This window comes from Mustela putorius, unplaced genomic scaffold (genome assembly GCF_011764305.1).
Source record: "Mustela putorius furo isolate JIRA1106 unplaced genomic scaffold, ASM1176430v1.1 tig00000145_pilon_pilon_pilon, whole genome shotgun sequence".
NCBI classification, from domain to species: Eukaryota; Metazoa; Chordata; class Mammalia; order Carnivora; family Mustelidae; genus Mustela; species Mustela putorius.
Window position 1 is genome coordinate 8851748 of NW_025421294.1, and position 17159 is coordinate 8868906.

The window sequence follows — 17159 nt, forward strand, 5'->3', positions numbered from 1 at the left end:
ATTTTCTACAATCCTGACAAAAAGATCAAAATATGGGTATCCAGCCTATGGCTCCAGCTGTGAAATTCAAAGAGACAGAGTAACATGTTGAACCACATGAAGAACATAAGATAAACAAAATCTAAACTGTGGCAAGCTCTATAGGTGAAATGGACTGGGTTTTTCAACAGACAAACTTAGCAAAAAATAATAGGGATGGAGGAGAACCACACAGATTGACATGAGATTGAAATCAAATATGAAGTTTTTACAAAATGGACAACTCTAAATTATCATGTACATCTGAGTGGTCGAATTAGTTAAAACTGAGAAAATGATCATTGTAAAAGTCAAGTTCGGGGTTTCTTTTGGGGGAGGTTGTACTGATACAGGGCATATGATTCTGGAGCAGCTGACAGAGTTCTGTTTTTGACCTGTGTGGAATTCACCTTATAATAACCCATTAAGCTATACATTTAATTCTTGTGGTTCTCTGTATACTTGTTTTATTTTACATGAAGTAGGTTTTACTCTCTCATGTAGAATCTGAAATTTGACAGTTTACAAGTTTTAGTGGTAGAGCACTGTTTGGTGATGATAAGAACTAAGGTGTGGCTATCAAAGTGGCTGTTCACTTGAGGTAGGGATATTAGTGTGGATGAAGTAAAAAACAAAACAAAACAAAACAAAAAAAACCAAACAACTGAATGGCTAAGACCTGGGAAGGCACTGAAGGAGAACTCTGTAATTTGGTTCTCATCTCCACTATCAGTATGGGGAGTGGCCTAGACGTTGGCAGAGACAAAAATTATAAACAGGGACAGGAAAATATACTTAGATTGCAAAGTTACTACTCTCCTTTGGGCCCACAAAATGAAACAATACTTTTGCAAGTGACTAGGGAAAGAAGGGCAGTTGAACCCACTTTGTTTCTGTGGGTTGTGGTAAAATGAGCACGAAGAGCCTCAGTACCATTTAGACACAAACAAATTTCAGTTGAGGCTTTCTGTCAGAGAAAGGTCCTAAGAAAATATGAAAGGTGAAGGATAATGTGCTAAAAAAGAAACAGAAATTCCTGAAACACAATGGAAAAGATCAGGAGGGAGAGAAAGGGGTGTGTATGCGTGTGTGTGTGTGTGTGTGTGTGTGTGTGTGTATGTGTTGGGGCGGTACAGAAGAGCATAAGAAGGGTGAGATTGATAGGACGTTAATCACTTTGTATACCAATGTTTCCACGGAAGAAGCCTTTTAAAGTTCTAAAGATGGAAGAATCATCTTTAGTTCTGAGAACAGGAGTTCTTATTATGGTCAAGAGAAGGGGACTCTGGAGGGCTTCTCAATGCTGCCTACCACTATAAACCACTGGGGATAATTCTGAATCTTGGATCACAATGACTTTTCTTCCTTTTTATTCCAAGGTTCACTGATATTAGAAAGAATGTCTGACAAGAGTAGGGCAGGGTCAAAGTGGAAGCAACATTCAAAACTAGAAATGGGCTTAGAGACTATTCAGACCCTGGCCTAACAAACATTAATGGGGTCAGTATAGAAGAAATGAAGCATAAGTATGTCAATTTAGGAGTCATCATGAATTCTGCCCTGGAGTACACAACAAGTGGGACCAGAGTGTTGGAGCCCATTTCTGTTGTCATCCAGGTTGTAGCAGTGATGGCAGAGGGGGAGAGAAAACAGGAGGGAAGTCATAAATAGAAGAAACGGAATAGGCAGTACACTAATGAATTTGGAAATTTTCCTCTTTTGAAATACATTACTTCTTATGAAATAACTTTAGAACACTTTATGCTATTGTTTTAAAATGAAAATTGGGACACCTGGGTGGCTCAGTTGGTTAAGCAGCTGCCTTCGGCTCAGGTCATGATCCCAGCGTCCTGGGATCGAGTCCCATATCAGGCTCCTTGCTCGGCAGGGAGCCTCCTTTTCCCTCTGCCATTCTGTCTGCCTGTGCTCACTCTCTTTCCCTCTCTCTCTCTCTCTCTCTCTGATAAATAAATAAAATATTTTTAAAAAATGAAAATTATGAAATGTTTTAAAAATATATACACCACAGCATTGCTATACTTTATATTCTGTAAACTACCAAAACTATGTTTCTGAAGTTTAAAATAAAAATTCAACTATTAATTACTGAGTGTTTTATATTACATGCTAATTGTATATTTTAAAATTTCTTCAGATAGAGTTAAATGTATATAAGATTACAAAATTTTACAGTTGCTATAAAGTTAAGGGCAAAATGGACAGGACCATGAGATTCAGTGTTTCTCAGACTTTTCACCAAACACCCACATCAAAACAAAGTTCCCAGGAACTAGGCAAAATGTCCTGAGGCAAACTGCTCCTAAGTCTAAACTTTCAAAAATGTATTTTTGTTTTGTACTGCATTTTTATTTCATTTAAAAATTCATATGAATTTCATGTTATATTCCATAACTTGTGCATTTATTTTATTAAAAAGACATTTTAAATTGTTTTCTCTGGAGTAAAATTAACCCTCTGGAAGATGCATATATTTATCTGAGGCTCTATGTAAACTCCCAATTGAGAAACACAGCGTTATTAAAACAAGCTATTTGAATATTTTCATTGTGTATTCTTACCTCCATAGTAGGTGGAGTCTTCCTTGTTTTTCTAATCCAAGCTAGAAAGAAAAATGATACTTAAATGTAAGTTTTTGATAATTTACACAAGCATTTTATTCATTCATGCATGAAACAAATATTTATTAGCACCTGTTACATGTTGTTTTAGGCACTGGGTATACAAGAAGGAACTAAACGTGAATTTCCTCCTCTCCTGCAGCACTTACACTAGTGAAGGGGAACAATAAACAAATACACAAAACATATGATGTCAGGTTGTGATTTGTATCATAAAAAAATACAACAGCATAGGGAGTTTATTAAAGAGGGGACAGTCCATATCTAAAATCAGACCCCATAATTGTCTGAATTCAACTGAGTGCCTGATGCCTTATAGCAACAGGAAAAAACTGGGGCAGGTGCCTCTAGGGAAGTGTATCAGAATCACATGGAAGACATATAGTACATCATTTGGGAGTAGAATCAGATCTTCTGGGTTCAAATCCCAGTTTCATCACTTACTAGCTGTGTCACTTGGGGGAAGCTGTTTAATTTTCTAAAAAACAGATTCCTATCTGTAAAATATAAATTATAAAAGTATCTACATTTTAGAGTTTGTTGTGAATGTTAAATGATATCTATAGATTCTTAGCTTAGTCTGGCATACAGGAAGCATTAAGTCTAAGTTAATACTATCATTATCACTATTAGCCCATAAACCTATATATATTTTTTTACAACAGACTCAAAAACACTGAGATTAATAATATCTTCTTGGCCTATGGGGATAGATAGAAAACTATGATAAAGTATACTTTAGAAATTTGGTCTTTAAAAAGTAGAAAACTGCTTGATCACTTTAGTTGATTTAGTTTTCATCACAAAACTGTAAGGTATCCTTATTTAATAGAAAAATTAAATAACTTTCTCAAATTTACACGTTAGGTAGTAACGGTGGCATCTGAGTCCAGATTTGACCCTGTCTCTAGCTCCAAAAGCTACCCAGGATCGACTAAGCAGCCTCACCAATTTCAGTAAGAAATAAGCAAGAACACACAACTTGGAAGAGGAATAGGGTATAACCTTAATTACATGCCAGAAAGTAAGAATTACTAACCCTGTTTTACAGATTGGGAAACTGAGGTTCAGAAAGATTGAGCAATCTGCCTAAACTCACATAATTAGTGAATAACAGCCTGGGAATCAACCCCGTCAGGCTCTAAAACCTGAGCTCTGCCTGCTAACTAGCTCCCTTCTCTTCCCACCAGCTCCACCAGCCTGCCTTCTGTCATCCAAGTCATAGCACCAGGAACTGTCCTCATGACAAGCCCAGTACTGAATGGCTATTGGGGTACAGAGAACAACATTTAACTGCAGGCCTTGCGCTGATTCCATAAATGTATTTTTAATACAGTCCCAGCATTTTAACCTTCTGCCCTCTAGCTTCTAAGTTTTCACCGGTTGTTCTCTGCATTCTCTTTCTCCTTATCTTCTATTCCTATTTGGTCCCTCTCTAGCCACAACTTATACAGATTTTATGTTCCTTGTTAGGTTTGTAAGGTTGTCAGGGGCAAGATGCATGCATGGGAGATTTATGTTTCTACCACTTAAATGTCTCCAAACAGCAGGTACTTAATACAGCTGTTAATGAATATATCCACTATAAAATACTTCCACTATATGACTATTTGTTGTAATGGAACTTTTGCCTGTGTTAGAAAATCCAGCTCAGCAATAGTAAAACTCCTCTGTGCAATCATGGAAATTAGTGCTTTATGGAATTTTCAACTGCCTCTTTATGGTCAAGTTAAGTTACTTAACTTTATTTATAGACATTTATTTTTCTAGGACAGAGGCTTCTTTTGAAATAATTCAATATGAGCCATATACCTCTAAAAGGTTTTAAGCGGTTTTAAGTAGTAAATCTTTAGTTTTAAAGTAAATTAGAAAGTTAATTCAGAAAAATCAACTGCTAGGGCAGGGTCAGCTAACTATATAGCCCGTAAGCTAAATGGAACCCAAAGTTTGTTTTTACATTTTTAATTGGTTGAAAAAAATATTAAATGAAGAACAATATTTCACGACACATGAAAATTATATATAATTCAAATTTCAGTGTCACTAAGTAAGGTTTTATTGGAACACAGCCACACTTATTTGTTTACATATTATCTATAGCTGCTTTTGTACTACATCAACAGAGTTGAGTAGTTGTAACAAAAATAGTAGAACCCACAGAGCCCAAAACATTTATCACCTGGCCTTTTAAAGAAGTTTGCCTGCCTCTGTACTAGGGCTACCAATAAGTAAGGCCTTGTAGCAAGAACTATCTGTCTTGATTCAAAAATACTTTCATATTATCTAAAACAAAAATCATTATTATTTTTAAAATAACAATCATTATTAAATATTACACTTTCTACTAATGAATACCATGTACTTGAGAGTCTGTGACCACCTATTATTGGCATGAGATCACACTGAAAAAATAAAGGCACACAGCATACTTACTATTACCATGAGAAAAACAACTTACAACAATCGGTCTTATGGATGAGTCTATAAAGCTGCACTTTCAGATTTTTGGTAAAGTCAGAAAAATACTTCAATAGAATCTCAATAATTTTTAAAGATCCCAGTGTAAATTAATAGATTGAGTAATGCTGGTATGTACTTTCTAAAGTTTACTGGTATTGTATAAGTTTATAAAATTCATGCATGGAAGAATGCAATATAACTCAAATAATGTATTAAGAACTGCCTAGAATAGTCCCCTCAGGGGACACACTATTCTCTCAGGAAAGATACAGGACTTCCTTAGCTCTGTTTTAAATGGCTCAAGGAAAAAGATCTTTGTTTTATCTAGATAAATAAATGCAATTGCTGAGATAAATTTGTATAATTCTACAATAACCAGATACTTGTAATGTTCTTGAGATGATGGTTGATGCCAATTTACTGCTATGTATCCAATAAAGGGTACAGCTGGAAATATTCAATGTGATCACTCATTTATATAATATTCCCTAACTTTCCCAATCACTATATGCAACAAAGGAAATACCCTGCTGAAGGTTGGCAAAGGTTAGGAAGAGGAAGGAATAAAAATAAGCATTAATATCAAATCATTATATTTCTTTTTTTTAATCCTCATAACAATCTGGAATTGAACCTCTATCCAATTATAAACTATATAATGATTTTGCCATTGCTAATTATATCTGTATGGTGGATTCTGTATCAGTCTTCATTATAATGTAACCATTGTTTGAGTAGAATTTAGCAAGATAACTGGACAGTTTATGCCTTAAGATCTTAGCATTCTTTCATCAATGTTCATTTGCATTCTCATCAGTATGCATGAGATTTTCAATGAACTTTAATACTCTTATTGGAACATAACACACTATAATAAGCGTAAAAGTGAGCATGCAAATTAAAGTTCCCATTAATCACTAAAAGAGACTGGAAGAAGCAAGCAGGAAAATACTTCATGAAGCATATAGTCTTCAAATTTCCATAAGCACTGAAAATGGCTAACACATTCTGAGAAGCAGTACCCACTGGGGTTAAGGTAAATGAGACATTTATCACTAGAGTCAGTAAGGTGACCATTCAGAACTAAAATTATGGAAAGCTTGTCAACAGTCTGCATCCAAAAGATTACATTAGAAATATGTGTTGTTTACTTCACTGAAGGAAAAGACAACACTATACTAAAGCCTCATCTTAAAAAAATGATATCTGCCAGTTCTGGGTGTGTACACATTATAAAAAAACTATAAAAATAAGAATCCATATTTTTTAACTGTGAAAATTCTTCAAATCACAGAAAATGAGTCACTTTCTGATTACTGACCCTTGGGCATATCTTAAGGATATTATTAGATTTAGTTGGCACATTTAAGTTAAATATTTTGTAGTGCTCATGATGATTACTGTTCTTTTTTCTTAATCCACTTTATTGAGATATAATTTATAAAGAATGCAGTGAAACCATTTTAAGTGTGCAACAATTCTGAAAAATGTATACAACCTTTTTTTTTTAAAAGATTTTATTTATTTATTTGACAGAGAGAGAGATCACAAGCAGGCAGAGAGTCAGGCAGAGAGAAAGGGGGAAGCAGGCTCCCTGCTGAGCAGAGAGCCCAATGTGGGGCTCGATCCCAGGACCCTGAGATCATGACCTGAGCCAAAGGCAGTGGCTTAAACCACTGAGCTAACCAGGCGCTCCCTGTATACAACCGTCTAACCAGCACAACAATCAGTATACAGAACACTTCCATCACTCCCATAAGTTGTCTAATGTCTAACCACATGCAAACACCCACCCTAATCCATTCACAGGCCCTAATTATTTATTGCTGCACTTTCTGTCACTGTTGATTAGTACTGCCTTATCTACAATTTCATATAGATGGTTTACAGTATGTACTGATTTGCATCTTATTTTACTCAACCTAATATTGTCAAAGTTCATCCATGTAACTGTGTCTGGAGAACAGTGTTTTAAGGTAGGCTCCATAGCCCCCATCTCTGTTATTTTTAAAATAAATGCCCTGTGACTTACTTCTAACTGTGATAACAGGGCAAAGGTGATGGGATGTCTATGAGTGCATGATTATGTTAGGTAGGGTTACAGCATCTATTTTGCTGGAGCCTCTCCCTTCCTGGTTGTAAGGGAAAAACTGGCCATGTTGGAGGATCCTATGTGGCAAGAAACTGCCAGTAACTTCTAGGAGCTTAGGGTGGCCTCTGGCCAGCATCAGGGGAAAAATTGAAGCTCACAGTCCTACAACTGCAAAGAAATGAATGCCATAAATAACCACGCACATAGGAAGTGGATCCTTCCACACTCGCACCTCCAGATGAGAAAGCAGCCCTGTCTGACACGTTGATTGAAGCCTTGTGAGATCTTAGGTAGAGAATCTATCTAGGCTGTGCCTGGATTTGTAACCACAGAAACCAGGAGATGGTAAATATCCAGATTTTTAAACTACGTGTATGGTAATAATTATATGAAGCACTAAAAAACAAATACAATGAGCATAGCAGCAGTTCATTCTTTTTATTGCTGTGTAGTATTCCACTGTATAGAAAAATGACAGTGTGTTTACCACTCACTTTTTGTTGGGTGTCTCTGCAGCTTTCAATTTTGTACTTTTATGACTAAAGCTGCTATGAAAATTTTGGGTACAAGTGTTTGGGGAGACCTATGTTTTTATATCTCAAGGTTAATACCCAACAGAACTTCTGGATTATAAAATATGTGTATGTTCAAATCTATAAAGATTTAATAAACTGTTTTCCAAAGTAGTTGTACCATTTACACTTCAGCCAAACTATATATGAAAGTTTCAGGTACTTTACACCTCTTTAACACTTGTATCATCATTCTTTTAAATTCTAAGTAGTCAGTGTTACGTGTTGGTGAGAATGTAAACTGATACAGCCAGTCTGGAAAACAGTATGGAGGTACCTCAAAAAAATAAAAAAAATAGAACTACCATATGATCCAGTAATACCTCTATTGGAATATCTATCCAATGGAAATGAAATCACTATCATAACACTGTATCTGTGCTCCCATGTTCTCTGCAGCATTACTGACCATAGCCAAGTTATGGAAATAACGTAAGAGTCCATTCACAGATAAATGAATAATGAAATTGTGGTGTGTGTGCATATATATGTATATATGTGTGTATGTGTGTGTGTGTATATATATGCATACATGCACACACATAAAATATACATATATATACATATATATTTACAATGGAATATTATTCAACCTTAAAAAGAAGAAAATCCTGCTATTTGTAACAATATCAGATAAACCTAGAAGATATGGTAAATGAAATATACTAGACACAGAAAGAAAAATACTACGTGATCTCATTTTTATGTGGAATGTAAAAAAGTTGAATTCATAGAAGCACAAAGTAGAATAGTAGTTACCAGGGATGGGAGGTGGGGGACATGCTGAGCGAGAAGCCCCATACCATCCCACAACCTTGAGATCATGACCTAAGTTGAAATCAAGAGCTGGACACTTAATGGACTGAGCCACCCAGGTGACCCAACACTTAGGTTTTAATTTAGTAAAATATGTGCCAGATCTGTAAACTAAGAACTACAGATGAAAAAAATTAAGGATAGACCTAAGGAAATGAAGAAAAGATGCTGTGTTCATAGAAAAACTCAATACATTCCCAATGAAAACTGATCTAATAATTCAGTACATTCCTAATGAAAATCCTGGAAAGATTTTTGGTAGTAATTGATAAGATGATACTAAAAATCATATATAATGACAAAGGGGCCAAACTAATTAAAACAGTTTTGAAAAAGAGATTGGAGGATTCAGATTACCCATCTCAAGCCTTACTACAAAGTCTCAGTAATCAAGACAGTGTGGCATTGGGAAAAGGACAGATCCATGGAGAGAAGTGAGAATACATAGCCCACCTCTATATAGCCAAATGATGCTTAACAGAAGTGCCAAGAGTGTGAGAAAAGGATGGTCACTTCATAAACAGTGCTGGGAGAGTAGTTAAAAACATAAAGACAGAAAGTATAATGATGGTTGCCAGGGCCAGGGAAGGGTAAGGAAGAATAGAGAATTATTGTTTAATGGTACAGTTTGTTTTACAAGATGAAAAGAGTTAAGGGGATAGATGGTAGTGATAAAGTCAATGTATTTAATACCACTGAACTGTGCACTGAAATATGGTTAAGATTGTAAATTTTATGCTATGTGTATTTTAACACAATAAAAAAATAGTACTGGAAAAAACTGGATATCCATACAAATGAAATTGATATCTACACCATACCAAAAATAGATTCAAAATGGATCAAAGATATAAATCTAAAACCCCAAACTATAAAATTTCTAGATGAAATCACAGGAGAAAATATTCATGACCTTGGGTTAAACAATAATTTCTTACAACACCAAAATCATGATGTATCAAAGGAAAAAATGATAAATTGGACTTTGTTAAAATTATAAATGTGTGCTCTCCAAGAGACACTGTTAAAAGAACAGAAAGAAGGCTGAGGCAAAAATGTGCAAATCATAGACATAGTAAAGGAATTGTATTGAACATAAATAAGGAACTCTTAAAAATAAACAAGTTGGAAAAAAATGAACCAAATAATAAATTTCTGGGCAAAAGGTAAGAATAGATACTAGAGTAAAGAGGATATACAAATGTCAAACAAGGTCATGCAAAGATGATCAGCATCACTAGGCACTAGAGAAATAAAAATTAAAACCACAATGAGACACTACAACACACCTATTACATGGATCAATCTAGTGACACCGACAACACCAAAAGCTAGTGAAGATGAGGGGCAACTATAACTTTCCATTCTTGGTTAATGGGAAAGCTATTAACAAGCTTAATAGCCATGTTAAAAAACAGTTTAGCAGTTTAAGTTGAATCTCTTCTTGCCACCTGACCTAGAATGCCACTTCAAGTAGCTACCTGAAAGAAGTGAATATTTATGTTGATATATTTATACCTGAATAGAAATATGAATTTATATAGTGGCTCCAGTTATAAATGCTATAAACTGTAAACAAACCAAATGTCCTGCAGCTGGTGAATGGACAAGTTGGTATATCAATATGATAAAACTCTACTCAGCAATAAAAAAGGAATAAACTGCTGATTCATGCAAACACATAGATGAATTTCAATGCATTAGATGAATTGAAAGAAAGCTGCCTTCTGCCTAGGCAACATGGAGCAACAGGGACAAATTACATGAAACAATAATTTTCAAGACTAGTGGACATCAAGTAATGAAATATAGTGATCCCTTCAGAATATTAAAAAACAAACAAGAAAACAATGCCTTGCTTATTGCTTTGCGAGTTTCAGGCTGTGGCACTGGAAGGGGATCCTGCTAAAATTCACCACATTATCTGTGTTATGGAGATGGAGCTGGGAGTCTAGAGAGACCAAGGTAACTAAAATTCACAGGACAGACTATCATACATGACACAGCTACATGGAGAGAAAACTGTGGAGATTGGCAGGACACTGTTATCAAGTATTTAGCAGAGCACTCATGAGTTCATGTGAATAAGAAACTCTTAAGAGCAGGAAAAGAACCACCAGAAACGATCAGAGTACCAGTCCTCACATTTTACACTGGGTTATGAGTAATGTTAATTTCCACCACCCAGAGTAGAAAACCTCACAACTGACGGGGCAGAGGAGAGAGCTCAGCAATGACTTACATCAGCAGAGCAGAATTATTAGTTCTAGATTAAACTCTGTTTCAGTCTGAACTAATGAATCTTAAAAGCAATCCCTGAAAGGATCAAACTGTTTCCAAGTAACTGAACTGTGTCTCAGAACAAAGCTCAACAATATAGATAGGAATATATAAATATCCAGTATCCAACTGGAAAAAATTTTAAATGTCTGACATCCAATCAGAAATTGCGAAGCCAACAAAGAAGCTGGAAAATACTTCCCATATTGAGGAGGAAAAAAAATCAACTAACCAAAACCAACTAAAAACAGACACAGATGGCAGAATTAGCAGATAAGAACATTAAAACAGTTATAACTGTACTCCATATGTTCAAAAAACTAGAGGACAGATTGAACAGGTTAGGTAGAGACATGGAAGATATAAAACAGACTCATTAAACTTGTTCAGATGAAAGCTACAATGTCTGAAATGAGGTATACCTTGGATGGACTGGTAGGAATTTGACACTGTAAGAGAAAACATTAGTGAACTTGAAGATACAGCAAGAGAAACCATACAGAATGAAACTCAAAGAAAATAAACCTCCACAAATAAACAGAGTTTGTGAACTATGAGACAACTTCAAATAGCCTAAAATTGCAAATGGAGTCCCCAAAGGGAAGGACAGAAATGGACTCCAAGAAAAGTATCTGAAGAAATAATGGGCAAAATATTTCTAAAATGGACTTGAAACTACAAACCCATAGGTCTAAGAAGTTCATGAAACTTCAAGCACAAGAGACTATATAATGGTACATCATGATTGAATTTCTGAAAACCATTAAAAAAGGAAAAACTTTAAAACAGCCACAAGAAAAAAAATATACATTACACACAAAAGGATAAAGATATTATGATAATAGATTCTCAAGAGAAACCATATAACTTTAAACTATGAAAAGAAAAAAAAACTATCCAAAAAAAAAAGGAAAAGAAGAAAAAGAAAAGAAAAAAAAACCCTAGCAACCTAGACTATTATAGACAGAAGAATATTTTTATATTCCAGACAGGGGTATCTGGGTGGCTCAGTCAGTTAAGCATCTGACTCTTGATTGTAGCTCAGGTCAGGATCTCAGAATTGTGGAAATTGAGGCCTCTTTGGGCTCCACCTGGGCATGGAGACTGCTTAAGATTCTCTCTCCCTCTCCTTCTGCCACCCCACCAAATATATATATATGTGTTTCAGACATATCAAAGCTGAAAGAATTTAATTCTAGCAGACTCACATTTAAAGAAAAGTTAAAGGAACCATTAGACCCTAAGGAAAATGATCACAGATAGAAATATGGATCTACAAAAAGGAATGAAAAGCATTAGAAATGGTAGCAATATAAATAAATATGTCATATTTTTGTTATTGCTTAAATCTCTGTAAATCCTAGTTCAGTATTTAAATAACAATAACAGTGCAGTGTGCAGTTTGTAACAAGTAGAACTAAAATATATTACAATAACAGAAATATTGGAAGGAAGAAATGGTAGTGCACCTTTGTAAGGTTCTTGTATCTATCTGAAGCGGAAACATCACATAAAGATTTTGGTATGTTGAAGATGCAGTCAGTAATACCAAAAATAGCCACTCAGTAGAGATACAGCTTTTAAATGACAATAGGAAATAAAACTGAATCATAAACAATCCTGAATACTAATGTATTAGTTTACTAAGGCTGCCATAACAAAGGTAAGTACCAAACATTCAGTGGCTTAAATAATAGAAGGTTATTTTTTTCACAATTCTGGAAGGTTGAAGTCTAATATCAAGGTGTTGGCAAGGTCCACTTTTTCTAAGGTTTCTCACCTCAGCTTGTAGATGGCTGTCTTTCCCCAGTGTCTTCACAAGTTCTTCCCTCTGTATATGTCTATGTCCTAATCTCCTCTTCTTATAAGGACACCTGTCATATTCGATTAAGACCCATCCTAATAACCTTAGTTTACTTTGATTACCTCTTTAAATACTCCATCTACAAATACAGTCTGAGGTGCTGGGGTTAAGACCTCAAGATAGAGGAGCGCCTGGGTGGCTCAGTGGGTTGAGCCTCTGCCTTCCGCTCAGGTCATAATCTCAGGGTCCTGGGATCGAGCCCTACATTCGGCTCTCTGCTCAGCGGGAGCCTGCTTCCCTTCCTTGTTCTGCCTGCCTCTCTGCCTACTTGTGATCTCTGTCTGTCAAATAAATAAATAAAATCTTAAAAAAAAAAAAAGATTAAAAAAAAAGACTTCAACATAGATTTTGGGGGAACACAATTCAGCCATAAAAACTAATAATGAGAGAGAGGACATCACTTCAGATTCTAAAGATAATAAAATGATAATAAGGAAATACTATGGTCCATGTTATGCAAAAAAAAAAAAAAAAAAAAAAGGAAACTTACATGAAAAGGACAGACTCTTTGAAAGAAATATGCTACCAAAGGTCACTCAAGAAGATATAGATAACCTGATTGTCCTAAATCTAATAAATTTAATTTGTAGTTGAAAACTCCAGGTCCAGATGGCTTCAGTAGTAAAGTCTATCAGATATTTTCTAAAAATAATTTTAACTCTACATAAAGTTTTACAAGATATTGAAGAAAGAATATATCCAAGCTCATTTCATGAGATCAGCTTACACTGACCCAAAACCCAAGCAAAGACATTACAAGAAAATGTATTGCATGGAGCACTGGATGTGGTGTATAAACAATGAATCTTGGAACATGGAAAGAATAAAATAAAATAAAATGAAATAAAATAAAATAAAATTAAATTAAATTAAATTTAAAAAAAGGAAAAAGAAGTTACTAACCAATATACCTCAATAAAAATATTAAACAAAATTTTAAATAAACCAATCAATGATGTATAAAAAGAGTAATACATCAGGAACAATGCAAGAATGTCCATTCACATCTCTTATGATCAATAGTATACTGGAAGTTCTAGTCAGTGGAAACAGATAAGATTAAAAAAAAAATTAAAGGTATCCAGGTTGAAAAGAAGAAAATGCCTTTATTCATTGACTATATGATCTTCTGAGTAACTAAGTTTAAAAAAAAAAATTTTAGGGGCGCCTGGGTGGCTCAGTGGGTTAAGGCCTCTGCCTTCAGCTCAGGTCATGATCCCAGGGTCCTGGGATCAAGCCTCACATCTGGCTCTCTGCTCTGTGGGAAGCCTGCTTCCTCCTGTCTCTCTGCCTGCCTCTCTGCCTACTTGTGATCTCTGTCAAGTAAATAAATAAAATCTTAAAAAAAATTTTTTTTTAAATCTGTTGAAGTTGACAAAAAAGCTACTATAATTAATAACTTAGCAAAGTCATAGCATACAAGATAATATACAAATACCTATGGCACATTTATGATAGTAACAAACAATCAAAAATTAACACTGGAAAAAACTATCATATACAATAGCATCAAAAAGATGAAATACTTAAGAATAATTCTGACAAAAGATGTGCAACATCTATATGATGAAAACTACAAACTTTAATAAAAGAAATTAAGAAGGCCTAAATTAAATTAAGAGAAATATAATGTCCAGGGGTCAGAAGATACTTATTGTTAAGATGTCAGTTCTTGTAAAGGGATATATATGTTCAACAAAATCCCACCAAAAATCCTAGGAGGCATTTTTGTAAAAATTAACAAGATCATTCTAAAATCTATTTAAAAATTATGGATTTTATGTGCTCATTACATATTTACTGAGTACTTAGTATGTGACAGGCGCAAGGCAAAGAACTGGTAAGGAAAAGGGAAATTTATTACAAGGATATAGGGTGGTACTAGCACTCAAAGGCAGATATGCATTTGAACTTCATTTAGAAAGAAATGGAATAGAGAACTGGAAACTGCCTGGAAACCTACAAAGTATTCCATCTCACTATATTCTTTTTGCAGACTGCTTACATTTTTCTCTTAGTAGACTGGCTTTTTCTGCAATAAAACTTACTTGATTGAGGATAACTACCCACAATTATATGTTATGGTTCTAGCTATACTGAAAGACTGATTGCTACTGTTTTATCTCACTTCGAACTCTTACCTTAATTCCAAAGTCCTGATAGGGATCAAGTGTCCATCCTTGTCTTAACAGAGGGTCAGTTACCAGGGTCATTTAAAGTTGAGCAAATATTCCAGATGGTGACAGCAAATATTATGCACAATTTGTATAGGAGTAAACTAAGACTGGGGTGCCTGGGTGGCTCAGTGGGTTCAAGCCTCTGCCTTCATCTCAGGTCATGATCCCAGGGTCCTGGGATCAAGCCTCACATCTGGCTCTCTGCTCTGTGGGAAGCCTGCTTCCTCCTGTCTCTCTGCCTGCCTCTGCCTACTTGTGATCTCTGTCTGCCCAATAAATAAATAAAATATTTTAAAAAAAAAAAAAAAAAAAAAAAAAAAAAAAAAAAGAGTAAACTAAGATTGAGAAGTATGAATTTATTTTCCCAAGTTCATGGGGTGTGAGTGCCAGAAATGATATTTAAACTCTGGAGGCATGAAAGTGCAAAGTCAGGACCTGACAGTAAGTGCCTCCTTCAATCCCTATTGTAGAGGCTTCACCCCCCCCCCCCCAGTACCAGTACCAGCTCTGCTAAGGTTTACAAGTTCCTTTCACTGAACATGTGTTTCTGTACTATAGTGTGACACCTTCATAACTTTCAAAGAAATGCAGTATTAAAAAATTTTCATAGATTCAGATTACCAACATTTTTGTAAGAAGAATAATTATCTAATTTTGTATAAACAATTTGCCTCCAGAAGATACAACTAAAAACACAAACTTACCCTCCCATTCTGTTGGGATATCTCCAACTTCATAGTCTACTTCTCTTTTATTTGCTGCTTCTACAATTCTTTTCTCTCGAATAGTTTGTCCTATAAGACAAAAGTGATTATTTTATTTTTAAATAAACTCATGATACAGCAGTTACCACAATAATATTTTCTCTTTGGATATTGCACACCTCCACGTATGGTCAAAGAATTATCAGGAGAAAGAATAGATTCCATTAGAATTAGGTACATTAGAAAAAGCAAATTCTTTTTTTTTTTTAAAGACTTTATTTATTTATTTGACAGAGAGAAATCACAAGTAGGTAGAGAGGCAGGCAGAGAGAGAGAGAGGAGGAAGCAGGCTCCCTGCTGAGCAGAGAGCCCGATGCGGGACTCGATCCCAGGACCCTGAGATCATGACCTGAGCCGAAGGCAGCGGCTTAACCACTGAGCCACCCAGGCACCCTACAAAAAGCAAATTCTAAACTTAATACAGAAATTTTAAATTTCCTGCCATAGTATACAATATTAATTTTGGTAGAAAAAAACTAGATGCTGTGTTAAAGGAAAAAAAAGGACTAACCAATTAATCTTCAGCCACTAATGGCCAAAATTAAACAACAGCAACAAAAGCCCCATTTTAGTAATCAATGGTGTTCAAGTCCTTCAAATTCTGCGAGTATGTGTATTAGAGGTTCAAGTGGCTGCTGCTACTGCCCAAGGGAATTGCTATTCATGACCTCTACTAAGTATGCAATGAATCACAAGATCCTGTTGCCACATTACATTAGCAAACCCAAGGGAACCAAATCATAGGTTGGATTCTATGACCCATCTGAGTAACTAACTCTCACTGGATCTAAAGGAAGAGGGCAAAAGCTAGTGAGTTATGGATTTCATACTTCAGGTTTGAGATCAACACTGGTGCAGGATGGTAGCAATGTAGAAACATGAGAGCAGAGGTAGTAGTAAAGAAAAAGATGTAGATGGGTCGGGGATGGGATGAGAATGCAATAGGCTTAATTTTCTCAATAATAAAATTTTGATTAGCATGTATTTTAAGTTTATATCAAAGATATAAAACTATGTGGTATTTTTGGGGCGCCTGGGTGGCTCAGTGGGTTAACGCCTCTGCCTTCGGCTCAGGTCATGATCCCAGGGTCCTGGGATCGAGCCCTGCATCGGGCTCTCTGCTGCTTCCTCCTCTCTCTCTCTGCCTACTTGTGATTTCTGTCTGTCAAATAAATAAATAAAATCTTTAAAAAAACAAAACAAAACTATGTAGTATTTTCTTCTGTTTCCACAAAGTCTCAATTATGTCCTTCAAAGCAGCTTTGTCAAAATGGTGGTCTCAAAACGTGTTCCTTTGTCATTGAGCCCGTGTGCCTAGGGAAACCAGGTAAGTTTCCTACTTCCCAAAAGTTAGCAAGATGCCTGCCTGTTCAGGGAATGCAAGATGAAACAAGGAAGACAGTGATGAGTAACTATGAGAGGAGGAGCATGGTTTAACCATGATCACACCAGTCATGGACAGAAAATTGGGCCTTAC

General features: G+C 35.5%; 1 protein-coding gene across 1 annotated transcript in view; it reads right to left on the reverse strand.

Annotated features, from left to right (window-relative positions):
- Window positions 1-17159, reverse strand: part of NDUFAF2 (NADH:ubiquinone oxidoreductase complex assembly factor 2) — a 158881-nt gene that overhangs the window by 38325 nt on the left and 103397 nt on the right. The window contains exons 2-3 of the mRNA XM_045075304.1: window positions 15623-15712; window positions 2598-2638 (exon numbers count right to left, since the gene is read on the reverse strand). Of these exons, the coding sequence (XP_044931239.1) occupies window positions 2598-2638; window positions 15623-15712 (131 nt within the window). The remainder of the gene's footprint in view (window positions 1-2597; window positions 2639-15622; window positions 15713-17159) is intronic.